Below are 18,101 nucleotides of genomic sequence, written 5' to 3' on the forward strand. Positions count from 1 at the left end.
AAAATTTGTCGCAGAAACTTTTTTAAGCATAATCAGGCTAATATAAATCATTATCAGCCATTGAAAGTAAAAATATTTATTTTTATATAAATTAATTGCAAAAACACAATTTGCATTGGATTTGTACACAAAATCATGTTTTTGAGCAATTTGGGGGCCGACAAATTTTTTTCAAAGGGGCATGGCTTCAAAACGGTATGCCCGGGAGCGACAAATTTGGTCTCAAAAGTTGTGCGATACTTGAAAGAAAAATGTCCTGAAATGTCGCGGCGAGAGCATCATGCGGTGATTACTTTTCTCAGGCAGGTCATTCCAAAAATGAGCCAATGGCACTTTGGTAAAACAGTAACCCCTTGAAGGGGGGGGGGGGGGGAGAGATAAAGAGGAGGCAACAATACAAATGTCTTTATGACACATTCCATACCTTCTTTTTTAACTTGGTCAACCAGCTGATGAAAGACAATGCCTTTACACGGGCGTTGTTGCCAAGTTCCTTATTACTGGCTACCTGACAATAGTGTTTGACAAAAAAGGAGACAGCAAGAGTATGATAGTGATATTAGGTATAGAGAGTAAACACACAGCAGGAAGGAAGAAGCGGAGAAGAACAAGAAAACAAGCAAGAAGAAAAGGAAAAATATGAGGGAAAAAGGCAAAGAGGAAGACAGCAAAATAGACAGGGGACAGGAGAGGAAGACAAAGAAATTATGATGGATAGAAAGAGAACAAAAAAAAAAAACGGTTTCAGGAGACAACACACACATACACACACCCAAGAAAAATAAGAGCCCATGGGAGCTTGATGCTCACCTGAGCTTCATGATTTATTCAAACCTGATGCAACCTCCCTGCAGCGCCCCTCAAGGGTATGTCATTAACTAAATTGGGACTAACCCCTTCAGGGGCACTTTACTGTGCAACTCTGCAGCTGGTCTAAAGTAGATTTGCAGAAATTTCCCTTGCCTGACATTGTTTTCCAAGCATGAAAGATTATGAACAAGGAGGCAAGAGATTGTTACACACATCCAATAATCTTGGTGTTTACTTTGCCATTTTATTTAATTGCAGGTGTCACATGCTGCCTCTGCAAAGTTGTACAGCCCTCTTGCAATAGCTTCTCTGAATGTTTCAATGCTGTGCAGCAGTTGCATGGCACCTGCACAGGCATTGTATATTCACTTAATGGATTTGCACTTGTTATGGAGAGGTATTTTCATGCAGCAGTTGCAAGACTCCTACATGGGATACGAGAATTACAGTTGGCCAGGGCTGTGGGCCAGCTAGTGATCCCGATATCCCTTTCACTAGTCAATTTCACAGAAAGCTGCTATGACAGCGACTCTTGCTGCAATGACAAGTGTTGCGGTAATGACAGGAATCCCACTTCTTGATAGACTGTTGCTACAAGCATTTGCCATTCCAGCAAGAATAGATATCATAACTCATAACATCTTTTATGAGCTGCACACATGCACATCCAAGAAGAAAGCATTACACTCTACAAGCTGAAATTGTGGCATACAGATATTTTTGCCAATTGTTACTTGTCTGAAAATTTTGCATGTTGTAAGTTTCAATAATTGTAATTTAAGAATGAGTAACAAGCAACAATACTATAATACTGAATACATGTACCTTTACCACTTGTTAATTCCCTGTACATAAACAAGCAGTGTTTTCTGCATTTAGAAGTATGGAGTACAAGTGTGTTGTTATTCCCTAGATGTTGCTATGTAAAGGCCCACCCCGCGTGCCAGACCTACATAGTGTACATGTACGTAGTTACTTGTTGTGCATGATCCAGCAGTGTTGGCATAGCTTGATTTTTTTCTCTTTACTTGTACAGACATTAAACTCATAATACATTAACCCGTTGAGGACGGTTTGATTTTGCTACAACACGCATTTCCCATAGACACCTGCCCGAGTATACTCGGGACTCGTCCTCAACGGGTTAATACTGTACCTACACATTTTCTGAATAGAAAGAAGATGATCCCTTTCAATTACTCTGAAATTCTGTGGGATTAAATTTTCCTTAAATTGGTTATGACACAAATATGATTTCTATGTACCAAAATGATATCTGGATAACGAGAGTGTAATGTCATCTTGCAGCAACATTCACTTGTTTTGTATACAAAAAGAATAGAACATTATAGTCTTCACACATACTTCATTGTACTTGATAAGTCTTGAACTGATATTCAGCAAAATATATTTCCTCTAGGATTTATACAAACTTGATAATATTCCATGATCAAAAAGAAGTGAATATAAAATCTAAGATGATTTGATTATTATAATGCATTCTCTAGACACTCCTAAGTAAATGCACTGTAAGTGTATCTGCTATTTGTCACTGGGAACACATTTGATAGGCCTACCAATCTTTGGAGAGTTCAAAATTACAATAAGTCTGCAGTCATAGACTTATTACATCTGCGTACCTGGCACGACTTATTGCACATACAATGCAGAAGACGATAATACACTGTCACTGCTAATCCTTTCAGTCTGACATTTACCATGTGGTTTGGATGAGTCACGACTGTACTTTGGAACATTTTCTAAGCTTCATTTTCCTTCTTTTTTTTTTCCTCCTCAGTTTTGGACTGAGACCAATGCATAACCATAGAAACCGTCATCTAATAAACTAATCACAGAAAAAGAGAAGCAGTGACAAAGCAGCTGTTGCAGGGCAGGGCAGCAAAAGGAAGAATGGTGATAAAGTAACAACAATAACTTTGTTTATCAATGATAGACATTGAGTACAGGTAGAGGAAATAAGCAAAAGATAAATGACAACAAAATGTGAGGATTCAGGTCAAATAAGTTAGAAGGAATAACATCTCGAATTAATGCTAAATGTGTGTACATGGCACAAATCAAATTGTAGAAGTCTGGAGTATAAAAAGTGAAGTTCTAAGTAAATATGAAATATGAAACATTCAAGTGAAGACTGAGTCATGAAAATAACCCACAGCAGCTCTCTCCTATCCCAGCTTGAATAACTTAAGACACTTCCATTATTCCTCAATCATCCGAGAAGATCTAATTATCTCACTGACATATCTAGGTCACCTTCACTACAAGTAGTAATGTACTGCATAACATCTCACATGATCATGTGTGCACGCGGACACCCTGACCATCTCTACAGACAAATCTCACTGTTTACTTCATGTATCATCATCTTTTCCAAATATAAGTTGAAAAATTGGAATCTTTCTTTGGTTGGGAAGGTGCTTGTGCTACTAGAACACGTACAGCTACCCTCTCAATAGAGCTGTGAGTGACTCATTTTTCAAGCTACTGTACAGAAAAGGGATGCTGGAATAGAGTGACCTACATGAAAGTACATGGAGTAGTGAACTGGTTCTACCCTCTAGTTAGCATGAAATATCCATTGTACTTGGAGAAAACTTGAGATACCCAGGAGAAGTGCCCTCTTAATGCCTTTAATGGAATATCATGAAGCTCTCAATCAATCTTTTTTGGTCTGTAAAAATTAGAGTGATTATTCTAAGAATAAATAAATGACTTCTTTAAACAACCTCAAAAGGAATCTTAAAGGACAAGTTCACCTTCATTAACATAAGGATTGAGAGAATGTAACAATATTAGTAGAACACATCATTGAAAGTTTGAGGAAAATCGGACAATCCATTCAAAAGTTCTGAATTTTTGAAGTTTTTGTGCAGTCACCGCTGGATGAGAAGACTACTGCAGTGTATGATGTCACATGCGTACAACAATTTTAAGGAAAATATAAAGAGAATTTCACAAAATTTCATCTTTTGAAAAAAGTACACATTCCCTTGACTCGTTACTGACATATGTTGTGGGTAATATTATTCCCATTGCCTTTAGAAAGAGGCAAGTCAAGTGCTCTGTTATTATGCGAAAAAAGTGAAAATATGTTGAATTTTCTTTACATTTTCTTTATACTGTTGTACTCATATGACATCACGAGCCTTAGTAGTCTCCTCATCCAGCGGTTCCAATACAAAAGTTTTAAAAATTCATAACTTTTGCATCGATTATCCAATTTTTCTCAAACTTTCACTGATGTGTTCTACTAATATTGCTGCATTCTCTCAATCCTTATGTTAATGAAGGTGAACTTGTCCTTTAATTAATGCACATGGAAATTAGACAGTCCTTCCCTGCACACTGTTAAGAAAAAGTACTCCTGATCTCATCTTGCTGGGTAAAATTCTTATTCTTACCTGATATCAGAAAAATTCAGGATGCAAAAAAAAATTATAACTGCTTAAAAAGGAAAGAAAAAGTTACTAAACACATCTCAGGATAGAATCATTAAATTTCATCTGGAATAATTGAGAACTGTTCTTCTGACTTCATTGATCCTACATGGGCCTGTATGTCTAAATTAATAATGGCATTATGTAAAAACTGATCCACACAAAGAATGGTCAGAATTTTGCCTCCACCTCTCTCTCAGACTCCTGTTGCATTGACAGGAGGAAATGTGGGCTGTAGTAATGGGGGCAGGTGGTGAGCCAGTAAGTCACATGGGGGCTATTTATTGTCTAATGGGTAGTCATTGTCTCCAATCTGACACACTTTCAGCACTTTTACGAGGGAATAAAACTGGTGGGTAATGAAAAGGGTGACACAACATATTCAAGGGCCTGTTGTATAGTTATTCAACACTATCACACTTGAACTTTTTGGGCAATAACAGATGAGGCTCTCAAAATCAATTATATACAGTCTAGATACTTAACTCTGCCTGCATGCACAACAACATAAGTGGAGGTAGAATAATCTTTGTTACCTTTGTTTTTAAGTGCAACAATCATTGACAATATATTGGAATCCAAAATAAAAGAGAGCATTTCTAGGTACACTCATAGGAAAATAAATCTACACTTAAACTTGTCTGTTTAAGTGTAGGACTGTCACTGAATTCAGATATATATCAAATGTCATGCGTGATGCTTGCTTTTTAGGATATTTGTTTGGAATCCGGAATAAAAAGAGAGAAAACTGTCCTTGAATATGTCTAAAAATATGTATACTAATTCTGTCCCATGAGAATTCGATATTGCGATAACGGCTTGCTATCGCTAAGCAAAGGCTACTACGCGTCTGTTACGTGCTCTGAAACACGAATCTTCTGCTACCAGCTCGGTCGCTAGCCTCGCGAGATTGCGAGCCGCAGGATGTGTCGCGTCCAGTTCGTGTCGCCACTGCTTTCGCCGCCCTGAACTCCGGGGGCCACGGCCCACCACCATAGGGCCGTAAGTTGCGTGAGCCGCCAAATTCTCCGTCCTTTGCAAGTTTACCGTGCCACTATTACTAGCGCATATTGACAGTGAATGGACCAGAATAACGCGGTCATCTGCATTTTTATCATGATTTATCGTAAGGAAACGACAATATGAAACTGCTTTGGACATCGACACACACAAAATTCTGCCAACGAAAGTACTCTTGCCATCATCGCATCATATTCATACTGTACCTCCATTCACGCAACACGTTATCGTACCATACAGTATAACTGCATACACGTGCGCTCGGTTCCTTCCCGCGAGCGCGAACGAAGACTGCTCACTGCCCGATATCATGTGAAAATCGTTCCTGCAAGCCCTACTTTGTGTACTCATCGCATCTATGCGCTACTCTGCGCTACCATGCTGTGGTAAAAGAGAAATCGTACAAGCATTCAAGATTGTTAAAAAACACTAAAACTTCAATAATTTGGGCAGACACATTGCTTAAATGCATTTTTTCACGGAAAACTCGCATGTGATCGATTCAAATGTACAAACTAGCCTCAGATTTCACTGTTCATTCTATAACATATCGGTCGCATACCCTCACAAGATTGCTGTCTTTAGAAAGCAGCAGTACTCATACAGTAGCAGATCACCGTACATGAGTGTGAAAACCGATTCACACAAAGTAAAAAGAATATTCATACGACCAACCTTCATAGAGCAACACGCCGATAGCAAAACAATTGCACATAATCGGGAACGATTTACGTATTGACTTTTGTGACACATCCGCGACAGCGCCATCTAGTGCCTATGAGTGTACCTAGCATTTCACGAGCAGAATTTCCTTGCTTAGAAAATGGAATGCCATAGTCAGAAATTCTTTTCCCCATTCCATGGTTTGAGTTATAGAGAACAATAACGAGACTGTCATGGCTTCATGCTGCCAAAATAATATGTGTAGGCCTACAGTTTTGAATTATCTTACATTTGAGCTCCATTTACTGACAATATACACACATAAAACTTATAATAACAATAATGAATTTACTTGATTAGTGAATACTGAAATAACAAAGAAATTGAAGTAATTGTAAGCATATGAGTGATATGCCATTGATTTTCTTGATATATAAACCTGATGTATAGTACAAAACTCCTCCCAACCTTTAAAGCCACAGTTGTTCATGTAGCGAGGCAGGAAGCATGTCTTCAAACTTTGTGAGACAGCTTGTACCGCAACGTGAGTATAGAGTTCTGATGTCATCATCAGAAAAGACTTTCCACTTACAATGTAGCAGTCAGAATCAACTACTTGATCCTCTCACAATTCTCAGGACAAGCACTGGGTTGTGCTACTCTAAAATAGATTGAAATAGCAACAAAGCTGAAAACTTTGTTAGAAAGGCAACACGGAAATATACATCATACACAAAACAATCTCAAAACACAAATAGTACAAGGACTGTTACCATAAAGTGGGAAAAAAAAGTAAAACAGTACAAAAATGCAGCGGCTGTGAGGGAATGGCAAAGGCCCTTGGCCTATCAAAGGTCAGTCCCTTGGTAGACTGCATCTCACAAGTTTGCATTTTAAAAAGAAATACATATATGTAAATGAACAAGAACAGAGACTAGGAGAAAGACAGGCAGGCAAAATGAAGATTAAAGACCCCGTTTACAGTGTGAGGCTCGGCCGCGGCCAAGCCGCGGCCGAGCCCAGCCCCGCTTCAGTGTAAACGAGCAAAAGGCCAAATGCGGGGCCAAAATTGGCCTCGCATTTGGCCTCGCTCTGGAGGTGGTCTCGGAACCACGGCCAAGCCCGGCCTCTTCTTGGCGTAAACGCAAACTGGGCCAAATGCGCGGCCAATTTTAGTCTGGCTTCCAGACCCTCTGCCCGTACTATTTCGCTATTCAGGATATTAACCCCCTCAATGTTGCAAGCTAGTATAGTTTAAGGTGGTTTTGTCCTGCAAAAGATTTTCCTACGGAAAAGGCCTTTGCCCGAAAGGCGACTTCGTCGCCACGGAATTCAGTTGGCAAAGGGTCTGAAAACCAGACTATACCAAATTGCGTTTGTTTACAAGCAGAGCGCCACTACGACAAAATATTGAAAGGTTTGAATTAAAAGCGCGGCCGAGCCCAGCAGTGTAAACAAACAAAATTGCGAGGCTCGGCCGCAGCCGAGCTGCGGCCGAGCCCGGCCCCGCACTGTAAACGGGGTCAAAGACATTGTGGGAAGATAACTGCATACTGCAGTATGTCCCCAAAAAAATTACAATCAGATTTTTGAATTGATAACACCCAATATGATTGACCTGTCTAAGTGCTAATTCAGGGTCTTAAAATATAACATCTTAGCTCTATTTTGCAGAAAACCCCATTCAATTTAGTTAAGCGGTCACAGAGAAATGTAGATTGTTGTAAAGCATGTCATGAGTCTGATTCTTCCACTTTTAGCAATTCGATGCTCTTGTGTGTGAATACAAGAGACAGAACTTGGAGGGAAGAGATTCCCGACATCCTCTACAAAATTCCTCATTTCTCTTTGACCACTGAAGCAAATCGAATGGGATTTTCTGTAAGATGTGGGCAATGAGTTATAGTTTCATACCCTGAAATTGTATTTAGATTGAGTCACTATTTTTAAGGATATCATAGCGGAGGGTCCCGTTGTAATTTTTTTTGGACATACTGTATAACATAAAAAAGAAAAAAATCCAAAAAGTACTTCATTGTGGGAAATTACGTGGTACCCTGGGGTACTACGGTACCCTGGGGTAACGCGTGATGCATCATATGTAAGATGGGGCAAAGATGTTGTATGATAAAGAGTGACCAATATACAAAGAGGGAGAATATCTTTTACCTTATACAACACACCAACAATTTTCGATAATATGTTAATAAGGCTGTTGATATGATCTTTCCATTTAAGCTTACAGTCTATGATTACACCAAGAAATGTTGTACTTTCACATTTTCTTATGCACATACCATTCAAATACAAATTGATATTTTCATCAATAATTTTCTTTTTCTTAAAAATCATATAACATGATTTCTTAGCATTTATTTGTACTCTGTTAAGTTTAACAATACAACGCTGTAAGTCAAGTTGACCAAAGGAATACAATTTTAGTCCTAATGCTATTCAGTAAAAGTGTAAACATGACAACAGTACTGTAATTTGCAGATGTGCGACAAGATTTTAAACATTATTAGCATGAATAAAGCGTGAATTTACCATTGGCACTACAGCAGGGGTTGCTTCATATCTGTTTGATTCAATTGGCATAAATAATCAAGACAGAATCACTTTCTTCGACAAATCTCAACGATATCATTAGCCCATCCCAGACAGTCTACAGAGCAATCCCTCTGGTGTTGAGTGAAGGTCCCCATGCACTTTATAAAGAACAATTACAAGGCATAAAAATCATATACAAAATTGTAGACGAATTGAAAACATCCTTGTTCACAAGAAAGGAATAGAAAAATTGTGCACAGTTTGAATGGAAATAAATCATACACCACTCACTTGACAGCAGAACTCCAGGACACTTTTGAGATGAGGAACAATGATGGACACTTCACTCTCTACTAGCTCATCAAAGACTTCCATTGCCTCACATCCTTGGTCTTCGTCACGGACCAAAAGCTGCCCAATCACAACCAGGACCCTTGGGATCAGGGGTCTGAATAAGGGCTTCAGTGTAAGACAAAATCAGTTGTGACAGTGAGGAAGGCAGAATGCTACTCAAACTCAATGTGTCTCACTGCAAGAAAAGTCTAGAATTCACAATGTTTAACACTACATAAAGAGTAGAATGTAATACTAAACTTGTCACTACCTCCGTTTTGTTACTGTTTGCTTATTTATCTGTGTGCAAAATAACTTAAAAAAGTAGTCAACGGATTTGATGAAACTTACAGGAAAGGTTCAGACTGACACAAGTAACAAATTATTAAATTTTGGTAGTGATCACAATTTTTCTTTAAATTTATGAAGGATTTTTGATATTTTGACAGGTAGGGTCGACAAACTTGGGAGTTCAAGCTGCGCATTTTTGAGGTTTTCAAACGTGCACTAAAGTGCATGTTCTAGTTTCTGCTAGGGTGAGGCGCGCGCCGGGCAGTTGAAGGTTTATGGCGTAAGAAAGGCTTCTATATTGGGAAATCGGGCGATTTTTCAGCATGTATACCTTTGGGTGGAAATCACTGATCTCTATGGAAGAGTCCAAAGAGCTTTTCCCCAATGGTGGAGAGGAGAAAAATCTCTTTGGGAAGAGCAAGATCATCGGTGGAAAGTAACTGCTTGGCGGAGATCTGCGCTCTCACAGTGCTTTTCTAGTTATTATTATAAAATTCATACTGCTGTAGCAGATGCAATTCTGCATTCACTATTTGACACTGTTGTAAAGTACAAAAATCATCTGTCCCATAAGTTGATATAACCCTCATGCTAGCTCTTTACCGTCATAGTTAAACTTGCGCCCAAAACAACAATCTACAGATCATATGGCAGACAAACTCACAATTTCATCTGTGCCAGTGTAATGAACCAGGGCAGTCATTGTTCTGTAAGAGACAGATAACAATCAAGAGACACTTGAACATATATACTCACCTCAATTTAAAGTTGATATACAGTACTTTTTCAATAGACTTCGAAAACAACATTGTATGACCAAAAAGAAAAGAAAAGAAAAATTAAAAATAGTATGCACACATGGAAATTCTGGAAATTACCCTTGCTAGTTACAATCAAGTTTGATTTTGATAAAATTTCTACTCCTTTGTTGCTTGCTTTCACTCTGTTTATCATTTAGAAGTCAATTTGTTAGAATTGTGTACAGAGGTTTCAAATCTGATCACAATGAAACATGAAGAGAAAATATCACAGCATTAATTGCATCTGTCGGGTCATCCCTAGAACTGCCATGAAGAGTATCTGATTTAATATTGCAATATATACATCAAATTTAAATCTACACACAATACCATATGTAGGAGCGTCCTTCTAGACCCAGACAAAATGTTATCTACCTACACCATCACTACGTTGGATCTTTGGGGCATAACTTTATGGCATCGTTTCTGGGCCAAATTGTGAAGCACAGTTACGTATAACTCTGCCACTGTTGTGAACAAGTTTGAATATCTCATTAGCCGGGTTCACACGTACAAATTAGCAGGATGACGATCGCGATCCACATCTCAAGTTTTTTTGCGAGCGTCCACACGTACCAAATTAGCGGGATAGCGATCGCGATCGGTATCCCGCTAATTTGGCGAGTGTCCACACGTACTGAATTATCCCGCTAATTGCCGATAGAGATAACAGCAAAGCCTGCAAACTGGGTCACACAGCGCCCTTCTCTATCACCACCTGTGCGCACTTTCCTTTGTCCATTGTCTTTTACGCGTCAGTGGTGTGGTTCGCGCGCTGTTGTTGCTGTGCTCCAAAGAGGTGAAGGACCTCTTCGCAGACAGAGGCCTCGCTGTTGTGATATGCGCATTGCATGATGGGATGTAAAAACTCGAGATTCTAATCCCGACCGTTCACACGTACCAGCGCGGGGCCAATTATCTTGCTAATTGACGAACCAGCGCAAGATTTCTTGGGATTAGCATCGCGATGCTTATCCCGCTAATTTTCGGGTTTTTTCTGTCCACACGTGCAAAAAACTCGGGATGACGATCGCGATGCAAATCTCGAGATTTGTATCCCGCTAATTGGTGCACGTGTGAACCCGGTTATTACCTTGGGATAATCCTGTTTCAAGATTAATTTGACAGGTCAGTTTCTTGGAATGAAAATGTCAATCTTACCATGGCCCTCTCATCAGCGTGTTACTCTTTCAGAGTGGTTCATGAAAAATGTTTGGCATTTATGTACTATATATCTAAAAATTGGTGATAACTACATTCCTTGACATGTTGTATAAAACAGAGCACCTCCTATTGAACCTTGTGCGAAATCTTGTACCACTGCACTCATGACCATTCCCTATTCGTACAAAGGTAAGTATGTGACAATGCAAATTACAGGAGACAAATGTTGATAAGAAGTTTACATACAAACAGCAATTGCATTATAACTCAATTGAACTCTTGGCTCTGGTGAGCAAAAGATAAAATCAAATGCTACATTTTGGTCAGGTTTGTAATCATCCCCAATGTTACTTCTTTCTTTATCATAGATATGGTGAAAACTGCAGAGAGTGCTTGAAATTACAGGATGTATTTCTTCAATCAGTTTAACAGTAAAATGTAAATATCTTTCAAATCATCAAACAATTTGATATTGCCAACAGAGAAATTATCTTACAAAAAAGATACAAAGACGAAGGGAAAAAATTCAAATGGTTCATTTATTTCCTTTGTGCCAACTCAATGTACAGTGTATAGTACTAGCAGCCCAGAAATAAGGCAGGTCTTCCTAGCAAACAGTGGCAGAAATGAATGTCAAACCCCCAAATTCAGATTAATATTACAAAACTGTGATGTAGATACTAGAGTGATCAATGCAACTACAGGACTGTCAAAATTCATATTAGAGGTAGCAGTCTTATAAAAGTGTCATTGGTTGGACGCCGCACAATGAATGAGCAAAACAGCTTATCAGAACTTTTGGCTCAGGTGAGTTAAGAAACGTACACCACGCAACACAGGACATAACTGACTGACTGACAGTAAATGACATTACTGACCGACACTAACATGGTCTAAGTTTGTCTTTGTAATATTTTGCATGATTTTGCAAATAGCAATAATAACCTAACATCAATGACAACAATAATAGCAGAGAAAGCAACAACATTACAAAACCATAGCGAAAACTAATGGTACTTTGTCTATTGTACACATTCAACTTGGATGCCTCCGCTTCTCACACACAATCACTATCTGCCATAAGAACATGGCCCTTCATTAGAGTATTACATGTACATGTACATTTCAATGAAGTAAACTGATCTTGACTACAGATCAAAGAATGATCTTGAATGCTCTCTGCTATAAGGAAATATTTTCCAATTTATATCCATTATACCAAATAACATTTCTTACCACAGACTTAAACCTAACATAATTTAAGGCCAGAAAATGACATTTTATCTGAATTTATTGATCTTGACCTGTAATCTTTCACGCCTCTCTTTTCAGGCATTTCATTTGTTGCTTTGTTTATATCCTTCATCCCAGATAAATATTACCTAAGGGCAGTGACATTTTTACCCAAGGTACACTGTACAGTGAGTGACCTTTGTCCTTGAACTTGGCATTATCACCACAACCATGTTCATGCGCATGATTATCAATGTGACCCGCTACAACAAAAGGATCCTAAAGTCACTGACAGCAGAGCCGAGAAAATCGAGTTTGAAGTCACATCATCAAAATTGGTCAAAACACTCGGATTTCGGTTTTTTGCATAATTCTGTACTCTAATGTTTTGTCTTTCATTTGCCGAAATTTTGAAGCTAAATGATCAAAGGAAAGGCAAGAAATCAGCGTTTTTCTGGGCCATGATTTTCTGACTTTCAACGTAACAGAAACGTGTCCAAAGATTTGGATTTATCCCCGCAGCTAGACTCCGCCCCTAGCAATGAGGGAGTGATCTTATTGGTCAGTGCATGGCATCCTGATTACTGATTGGTCGTGCGTAGACCACTGTTGCTAAGCTTGAATGAACATTGCGGAGGTTGCTAGGAGCAGACCTTCTATCTTCAAGAGATGAAAACTGTCATGCCTCCCCTTGATCATGAAAGCGTGGGAAAACTTTGAAGGCAGTTTTCTCCAAACGCTGATTTCCTAAACCACTGGACATGCACTAATAAAGTCATCAATATCTCTGCAACCGAGTACTTTTATGAGTTGTGTTATGAAATTAAAGTAGAAGAGTAAGGGAATAATGTCACACAATTTTTAGAGAATTGTCCTCCCCAGACTTTCGGATCCTTTTGTTGTAGCGGGTCACAAATATTTCTACCCTGTCCAACAAGTTAACATCATCAATGGGCATATCCAGCTGATGTAATATATGAAATGACTTTTACTAGTACATATATACACAGGGACCCTTGACAGTGGACCATTTATCATCATAATTTCATGGAATAAAGGTTTGTTTTCACCCTTCCTACCAAATCTCTTTACCAGTGGCGTTCCTACATGTCATAGCTCAGTGACTTTGAACTCAAGGGATTTTGCCTACATCTATACTAGTCAGTGCATCCACATTTTATATACATGTGTATTATACATGGACCAGGTACCAAGAAAATAAATCGTGTCTTTGAAATCATAACAGACCATGATGGGATGGATGGACAGACAATATTCCACAACATAGTGCCTCCAGCAACCCTTTGGGGCAGAGGCATAAAGACACAGAATAGAAAAACACTCTATGATAAAATCACTTTGGTAAAATCAAAATTCAGTGTGCATATGTGGAGGAGACTGGACATAGCTGTGCAAGGCTAACACTGTGTTGATTTGAGATCCTTTTAAAGGACAAGTTCACCTTCATTAACATAAGGATTGAGAGAATGTAGCAACATTAGTAGAACACATCATTGAAAGTTTGAGGAAAATCGGACAATCCATTCAAGAGTTATGAATTTTTTAAGTTTTTGTGCAGTCACCGCTGGATGAGAAGACTACTGTAGTGTATGATGTCACATGCGTACAACAATATAGGGAAAATATAAAGAGAATTTCACAAAATTTCATCTTTTGAAAAAAGTACACATTACCTTGACTCGTTACTGACATATGTTATGGGTAATATTATTCCCATTGCCTTTAGAAAGAGGCAAGTCAAGTGCTCTTTTATTATGTGAAAAAAGTGAAAATATGTTGAATTTTCTTTACATTGTCTTTATACTGTTGTACTCATATGACATCACAAGCCTTAGTAGTCTCCTCATCCAGCGGTTCCAACACAAAATTTTTAAAAATTCATAACTTTTGTACCGATTGTCCAATTTTCCTCAAACTTTCACTGATGTGTTCTACTAATATTGCTGCATTCTCTCAATCCCTATATTTATGAAGGTGAACTTGTCCTTTAAACATGGTCCCCGCCTAGAATATGGTTATTTCTTGGAAGCAACAGTGTGTGATGTATGTAATGTAATTGCTAACACTGAAGAAGACAGTAATAGGGAAGTGGCTATGAAATTCTATTTAGCTTTTATTTTTTGTCATGTTTGAATGGACTTCTGTGCTCACATTAAGTATTTAGTTCTAAGACATGGCAACATTATCAAATTTGCATTTTGATGATCATGTTGAAATGAAACACTAGAGAAAATATAAGATGAGTTAACAGCTGAGTAAAAACAAACAAAAGTTGAAGTTTCAAAAGAGACAAAAATTGAGAAAGATGTGGAATTTTGTTTTTACAAATCAAAGAGTTCCACATTCAATTTAGAGAAAGGAGACTTTCAACTCATAACTCTTCAACTGGTTTGTAAGGAGGTTGAATATTATATTTTTTTCATTGATAAGTAAACAACTTCATTATATAAACATCACACCCAAATCATTCCAATTCCACAACAATCTGATGTAAAGGATAACATTTCTTTGTCATAATGTAACTCTGAATGATGATTTGTATGCAAGCAAATGGGGTAGTTGTGGGGCACTCACATATCTGCATTTTATGTGAGTGCATCCAATATTTCTCCTGTACATAGGGAAAACATGTGAAAGTAAACTTAAAGGACAAGTTCACCTTCATAAACATAAGGATTGAGAGAATGTAGCAATATTAGCAGAACACATCATTGAAAGTTTGAGGAAAATCGAACAATCCGTTCAAAAGTTATGAATTTTTGAAGTTTTTGCGCAGTCAATGCTGGATGAGAAGACTACTGCAGTGTATGATGTCACATGCGTACAACAATATAAGGAAAATATAAAAAGAATTTCACGAAATTTCATCTTTTGAAAAAAGTACACATTCCCTTGACTCGTTACTGACATATGTTATGGGTAATATTATTCCCACTGCCTTCAGAAAGAGGCAAGTCAAGTGCTCTTTTATTATGTGAAAAAAGTGAAAATATGTTGAATTTTCTTTACATTTTCTTTATACTGTTGTACTCATATGACATCATGAGCCTTAGTAGTCTCCTCATCCAGCGGTTTCAACACAAAAATTTTAAAAATTCATAACTTTTGCATCGATTGTCCAATTTTCCTCAAACTTTCACTGATGTGTTCTACTAATATTGCTGCATTCTCTCAATCCTTACGTTTATGAAGGTGAACTTGTCCTTTAAGTATGGTGCGGGATCTCACTTTCATTGACTACATGTACATGGCTTACTTCGTTTCATCGGGTGATCGCGTTTGGGTCGGGTGCAACCTTTCGTAGATTATATGCCCTAATATACGAAGGATCGGGTGGAGCAATTGAGAATTAGACCCCTATTTTTTACGAAGTATCGGGTACAGCTTACCCGAATCTTCGAGAAAAAGCTGGTGCAAATTTACGAACGTTCTCGTGTTTTATCTCTGAATACGCGATTGTATTCCTATATTTTTACTCTGAAAAAAATATCACAAGCGTCTGTATACAAGGCTAGCAACACATAATGCTCACCGTGCATAACTATGGCAAAGCGATACGCTCGCGTGCTATAAAGTGATAATGCAGGTTTCAATGGACGGCCTTTCATATTGTACAGTCTGTGCGGCGAAAGTTTTAGTTGTCTCGACTCGTGGATTACAACGATCTGGTCCTTCCTGTTCTATCTGAACGTCTTGACAGCATTGTTATCGGCATTATCATGGTATCTGTCTCCACTCATTTCTTCACTGCTGGTGACAGAATGGCAGTGAATGGAGTGAGGACCTATTTCAGGATAAATATCCTTTATTGTACAAAACCACGTAGTATCATTTATGGAGGCATTCTTTTCAGATATGATCAGAATCTAGTTACCGGTGCATGAAAGAATCCCTTTAAAATTTGATAAGATTGTGAAACCTTTTTAATCCCTTTCTGAAATATTATTCAAAACTGATTAGTATGCTTGGTTGGTCAAAGTAGACTCACAGAACTCTGATTAATTGGTTCAGTTCATGTTCTCTGCTTTACCATGTATATTCTATGTTTTGTCGACCCTATAGACTGCAAAATGCAAACTTTGGAATTGAATGATCATCCGGATTCTGTGTACGTGATTTTGTTGCAAACATTTCAACATATAATTTACCCATGTCCATATATCTGGTTGCCATAGCGAGCGTACACTGACAACCATGTCTGTAAGTTTTTGCATGTTTTACTGTTCCATAGGACCTAATAGAGGATGAAATGAGGTTTTCTTGACTGCAATGCACTTAATTAGCAAAATAGTAAGTAAATATGGCTGTTAATGGCCCTGAATCTTTTTTTATCATTTGTTTTATTTTCTTTATTTTCAAACAATAGATGTAATAGAGATAATTGGAAAAAATGACATTTTTCAAAGATGTACAATCTTATATACTTTGTGTCATTCAGTGACCCAACTTCAAACAAGTTTTGCCTCTAGTATAATTTCTCTATCATAATATCAATCTGCAAACTCAAAATTCTTATATCATGGAAATGTAGTGAAATGTGAAACTATTATGTGTACCTATTTTGTACTATACTCCCGCATACCCAAAGTGTATCTCAAAAGAGGGTATATAGGAATCTGTGTAGTGGCTGGTCGGGCGGTCGGATGGTTTGTCACAAAGTTGGCGTCTTGATTTTTTTCTGTTTTTTGTTTTAATCAGTTCTGAATTAATTATGATGATATCTGGGGTATATGGTGATATTGAGTGATTATTTTCACAAGTTTGAAGTAAATGAATCTAAATTTAGTGTATATGATGAAATTGAGACGTGTGTAGATTTGTAGGATATGGTTCTCGTGTGTTTGTTGGAGAAAGCATCGCCATGGTAATTTTAATTTTCCTAAAATCTTGTGGGGTGAATTATTTCCACAGTATTTAAGTAATGTTACTTTAAATTTGGAATGCGTAATGATTTATATGTGTAGGCCCTATTTATGTAAGACACACTTTGTGTTATTTTCATAAGGCGCTGCCATTGCAGCGGTATGTATATTGGAATAGTTTTTGCAGTGAATTATAAAAACATACATTAGGATATGTAGGTGATATATTGTTTGGTGAATATAATGATGATGCAGGAAACGGTATTAATGAATATATTTATGTGTTGAATAATTGTATAAAAAATGATATATATTAATAGTTTTTGTATAGTAATAAATGTCTATCGGGTTAATGTATTATGGTGTTATGGTACATATGCCAGGGCTCGACACTCACGGTGGCCCGGGACCACCAAAAAAGCACGTCGGGCCACCAAAATTTCAGAAATGAAGATTTTGGTGGCCCGATTGGGCCACCAAAAAAAGTCGGACGCTTGCCTTTTACTTTTGGAAATGGACAGCGGTAACAATCGGCTCCGTAAGATGCCAAAATAAATGTCAGATGCTTGCTTTTAATTTTGGAAATGAACAACGGTAATATTCGACTCCGTATGATACCAAAATAAATGTCGGATGTTTGCTTATACTTTTGGAAATGAATAACGGTATAATTCAGCTCCGTAGGGTACTAAAATTAATGTCAGATATTTGATTTTGCGTTCAGAAACGAATAAGGATAACATTCGGCTCTGGAAGATGGTGAAATAAGTTAATGTTGAATGTTTGCTTTGACGCTCGGAAACGAATACTAATAACATTCAACTCTGTACGATGATTAAATAAATGTCTGATGTTTGCTTTTACGTTTGAAAGTAAATAGCACTAAGATTCAGTCC

At 37.8% G+C, this 18,101-nt stretch overlaps 1 protein-coding gene across 2 annotated transcripts in view; it reads right to left on the reverse strand.

The window, feature by feature from the left end:
• Nucleotides 1-18,101, reverse strand: part of LOC140233500 (importin-4-like) — an 83,861-nt gene that overhangs the window by 26,324 nt on the left and 39,436 nt on the right. For both annotated transcript variants that reach the window (XM_072313618.1, XM_072313619.1), the window contains 3 exons: nucleotides 9,790-9,832; nucleotides 8,793-8,960; nucleotides 425-508 (listed from right to left, as the gene is read on the reverse strand). In XM_072313618.1, the coding sequence (XP_072169719.1) occupies nucleotides 425-508; nucleotides 8,793-8,960; nucleotides 9,790-9,832 (295 nt within the window). The remainder of the gene's footprint in view (nucleotides 1-424; nucleotides 509-8,792; nucleotides 8,961-9,789; nucleotides 9,833-18,101) is intronic.

Source organism: Diadema setosum, chromosome 9, assembly GCF_964275005.1.
Source record: "Diadema setosum chromosome 9, eeDiaSeto1, whole genome shotgun sequence".
In the NCBI taxonomy this organism is placed as follows: domain Eukaryota; kingdom Metazoa; phylum Echinodermata; class Echinoidea; order Diadematoida; family Diadematidae; genus Diadema; species Diadema setosum.